This window comes from Rhagoletis zephyria, unplaced genomic scaffold, assembly GCF_001687245.7.
Source record: "Rhagoletis zephyria isolate East Lansing unplaced genomic scaffold, Rhagoletis_zephyria_1.1 Rzeph_scaffold_34801, whole genome shotgun sequence".
NCBI classification, from domain to species: Eukaryota; Metazoa; Arthropoda; class Insecta; order Diptera; family Tephritidae; genus Rhagoletis; species Rhagoletis zephyria.
Window position 1 is genome coordinate 1 of NW_016191856.1, and position 3,517 is coordinate 3,517.

At 43.7% G+C, this 3,517-nt stretch overlaps 1 protein-coding gene across 1 annotated transcript; it reads left to right on the forward strand.

Annotated features, from left to right (window-relative positions):
* Positions 1-6: 6 nt before the first annotated feature.
* LOC108354295 (locomotion-related protein Hikaru genki-like) lies at positions 7-3,510 on the forward strand (the record flags this gene model as incomplete). Its single annotated transcript, XM_017605489.1, has 4 exons — positions 7-132; positions 202-328; positions 393-505; positions 3,284-3,510. Coding segments are annotated over exons 2-4 (402 nt in total), but the record flags the coding sequence as incomplete, so codon positions are not given.
* Positions 3,511-3,517: the final 7 nt, after the last annotated feature.

The following is a 3,517-nucleotide window of genomic DNA, read 5'->3' on the forward strand; positions in this document are numbered from 1 at the left end:
ATATCCAAAATACCACCTTCGTGGGTTCGGAGGTAACATTCAGTTGCGCTCCGTCCCACAAGCTGAATGGTGTCGCCAAGCGTGTTTGCCTAGAATCAGGTGGTTGGAGCGATGCGACGCCGAAATGTGAAGGTAAAGGAGCCTCTTCTATGTTCACTTTTTGTATAGTTCATAATTACAGCCAGTCTTTGTCTTTCCCAGAAATCCGTTGCTCAGAACCTGTACTGGCCGCGCACAGTTTGCTTTCCGTCACAGGAAATGACCGCATGTACGGTCGTACGCTGATACGTACAGCCGACTCGACACAGAATAGCGCACAGACTTATAAGTAAGCGAAAAAATATTAATACACTTAGCAGAATTCCAAATTCCACTAAAATTTTTTCACACAGGGTTGGCGCCTTGGCTAAATATCGCTGCGAACGCGGTTATAAGATGGTCGGCGAGGCTCTTGTGACTTGTGAAGACAATGGCCAATGGAGTGGTGCAGTTCCGGAATGCGTGTGTAAGTATTATAATTGAGTTGGTCATTTGACAATAGCTACGGGGCACCTATCGCCAGAATTCCAGCCGACTTATGTATGGGTGAATAAGTAAGCTTAGCGTAAAATTCGACTAGACCGATAAAGCGCAGTATACTTTAGTATAGCGATCATCTTTATATGAAGCGATAGAACTGAAATAATTTTTCTAACACGGTCTTTCGCATTGAATTACAAAGATGAAAAATATCCGGCTTTTGTTAGACAAGACACATTCCCAATTCTGGATATCAACTGTCCAGGTAATTTCTCGTGACCTCCTCTCGTCCAGGCCAAAAGAGGTCACTGATCTTGTCGGCGTAGTGCCTCCAGCTTCGTCTTTATCTCCACGCTGTTGTTGTTGTTGTAGCGGCTACTAAACCCCGCTCGGATCGGTTCATAAGTCAACGTTGTCGTCCGTTTCAGCTAAGAGGAGGCCCAGAAAGTGCTAGAATTCGACAGGGTCTGTCCGTAAGGACAGGGCGTTAGCTGGGCGGGGTTCTCGGGGCATGTGAAGAGGTGCCGAGAGTCATGTGGCGCTCACCACATGCCGGGCATTGGTTGGGCATATCCTCATTAATTCTGCTCAGGTATGAGTTTAGCCTGCTGTAATAGCCAGAGCGAAGTTGGGCTATTGTGGTGCTGGTCTCCCGAGTCAGACTATGTTCTGTCCCGTCCACGTCAGCAGGTTCATTCCGACAGCAGCCGGTTCTACCTACGTATTGGAATGACTCGGGTTTTATCCGACCAAAGGCTGTTGTTTCGGCGATCTAACCCCGTCTAGGTCGGCGAAATCCATCAAACTTTGTTCGATATTGGGGCTACATCTTTATCTTCATCTTCAGCTTTGCTTCCACCCTTCAATTTTAATTTTGGGTTTCTGGAAAACCAACAGGAAACGCAGAGTGATATTGACAAAACTGTTAGGTAGGAATCTCTTAGAATATTGGAGAGCAGACGAGTGTTGAAACAAAGCGATTAACTTATATGCGATGATATCTGTTGTTTGCCAAGCAGCAATGAAAGCGTTAGGATCTAAAGTAGTAGAATCAAGAATTGTTCGGAAATGTCGCGCATAACTATATTATGTATGAGCATACATTAAAGATGAATAACAGAGCCATATCAGCACTGCTCTCTGCTTTGTTCCTGGACATAGAAATGTCGAACTTTGACAAAGAATATAAGTTACAAATCCCTAGCAGAGATCAATGCACCCTGGACATTACCTGGATACACGGATTCTATTCAGTTCTACACTGACGGATACAAAATCGATAACACGGTCGGAGAGGAGTGCATTCGGAACAATTAGGAGGGCAAAAGTCATTCCGACTATCGGACTACGCGTAGCGTCCTTCAAAACATTCTTGCGGCAATACAGGAGGCTGTCGACTGCTTAAGGACAGAAGAACATCTACATTTTCTCAGATAGCAAAGTGACTTTAAAAGCTCTCACATTCACTCACATGCAACTAAGAAACAATAACGAGGCTCACTTAACGTCAGGGCAAAGCAGTTCACTCTTCACCTAGTAGGGGTACCAAGACACAGAGGTATACCGGGTAATGAGTTGGCGGATGAGCTTGCAAGAAAGGGCGCTTCCCTTCCACTTTATCCGTTATGGAAAAGACTGGGTAAGACGCTCGCTAACTGCAAGTTCACTACATAAACAGGTATTCTCCGTCTCTGAAGCAGGCCGAAGGGATGAGAATGAGCCTGAAACAGGAAGGCAACTATTGGGCGCTGGAACCACAGGAGACCTGTGTGGAACATCGGGCGTAAAAATAGTCGATTCCTAAAATTGGCCAACTGCACACTCTGGTTTGTATAGGGGTTACTATTAATCCTAGCCTAACCTAGCAATATCGAAGGGAACGGAATAGCCGATAAGATGGTTAGACATAGCTCGGTAATGTAGATTAGGGAGGCGCTTAACTGCCCCCAACCGCCGATTTGTAACATATCGCATCTACCACAATAATTTACCTCAATAAGATATTTGTGGAATAAATCAGACAACTGTGAAGTCCAAAGATCTTTGTGGTTGAGGCTTAATAAGAAACGGACCAATGATATCAGCCTGGAAAATAAACAAAAAGTTAATTTTGTCAAAGGGTGCTACTTTGGGCTCGTTATGCTCTACATATCTCCTAATGCCTTCCCTTTTCACGGGGTAGAAATTCGGACGATGTCGAACAAAAGCTTTCGAGTGACCTATTTTACTGAGCATATATGATCCTGTCATCTTGGGTGATGAGTATCGATGCAAATAGAATGACTAACTGTACAAGCTTTTTAACGATGCTAGGGCATAACGTACATATGGATGAAGACGTTAAAGTGAAAAGATCGTTCGACTTGGGACTCGGAAGTCGTTGGCAAATAACTGCCACCCCTCACAACTTCAGGATTCCCTTCCTTCTAAGAACGCTATGGACTTTTGCAATTGTCGGGCTCTTTAAAATCTATGATCCTGGGTGAATTAGGTTGAATTTCCTCAGGTTCGAATCTAATTGACTTGCTTTTCCATCAATTTATATAGTTTACTCCAAATGACTAAAGCACTTGGCTTCGTAGCCGTTTTAGATTTACAAAATGTTGCTGAAAGTTTTACAGTCCTATAGTAAATACTTTGTTTATCTCCTTTTCCTAGCATTGACAAATTAAATTCTAATGCCTTTGTTACCATCATAACAGGGCAACCAATTGAATTGTGAAATTACTTCACAACGAAATAACCGATCTCCGTTTTTTTTCAGATGTCGAATGCGGTATTCCAGCCAATATTACGAACGGCAAAGTCACCCTGGCAACAAATGTGACTTACTATGGTGCAGCGGCATTGTACGAATGTAATCCTAATTTCAAATTGGATGGAGTATCACGTCGCTTGTGTGCCGAAGATGGCACCTGGAGCCATGAAAAACCAGCTTGCATAGAAATTACATGCGATGAGCCAGATATTAGTGAAAATCTTATAGTCGACGCAGGCG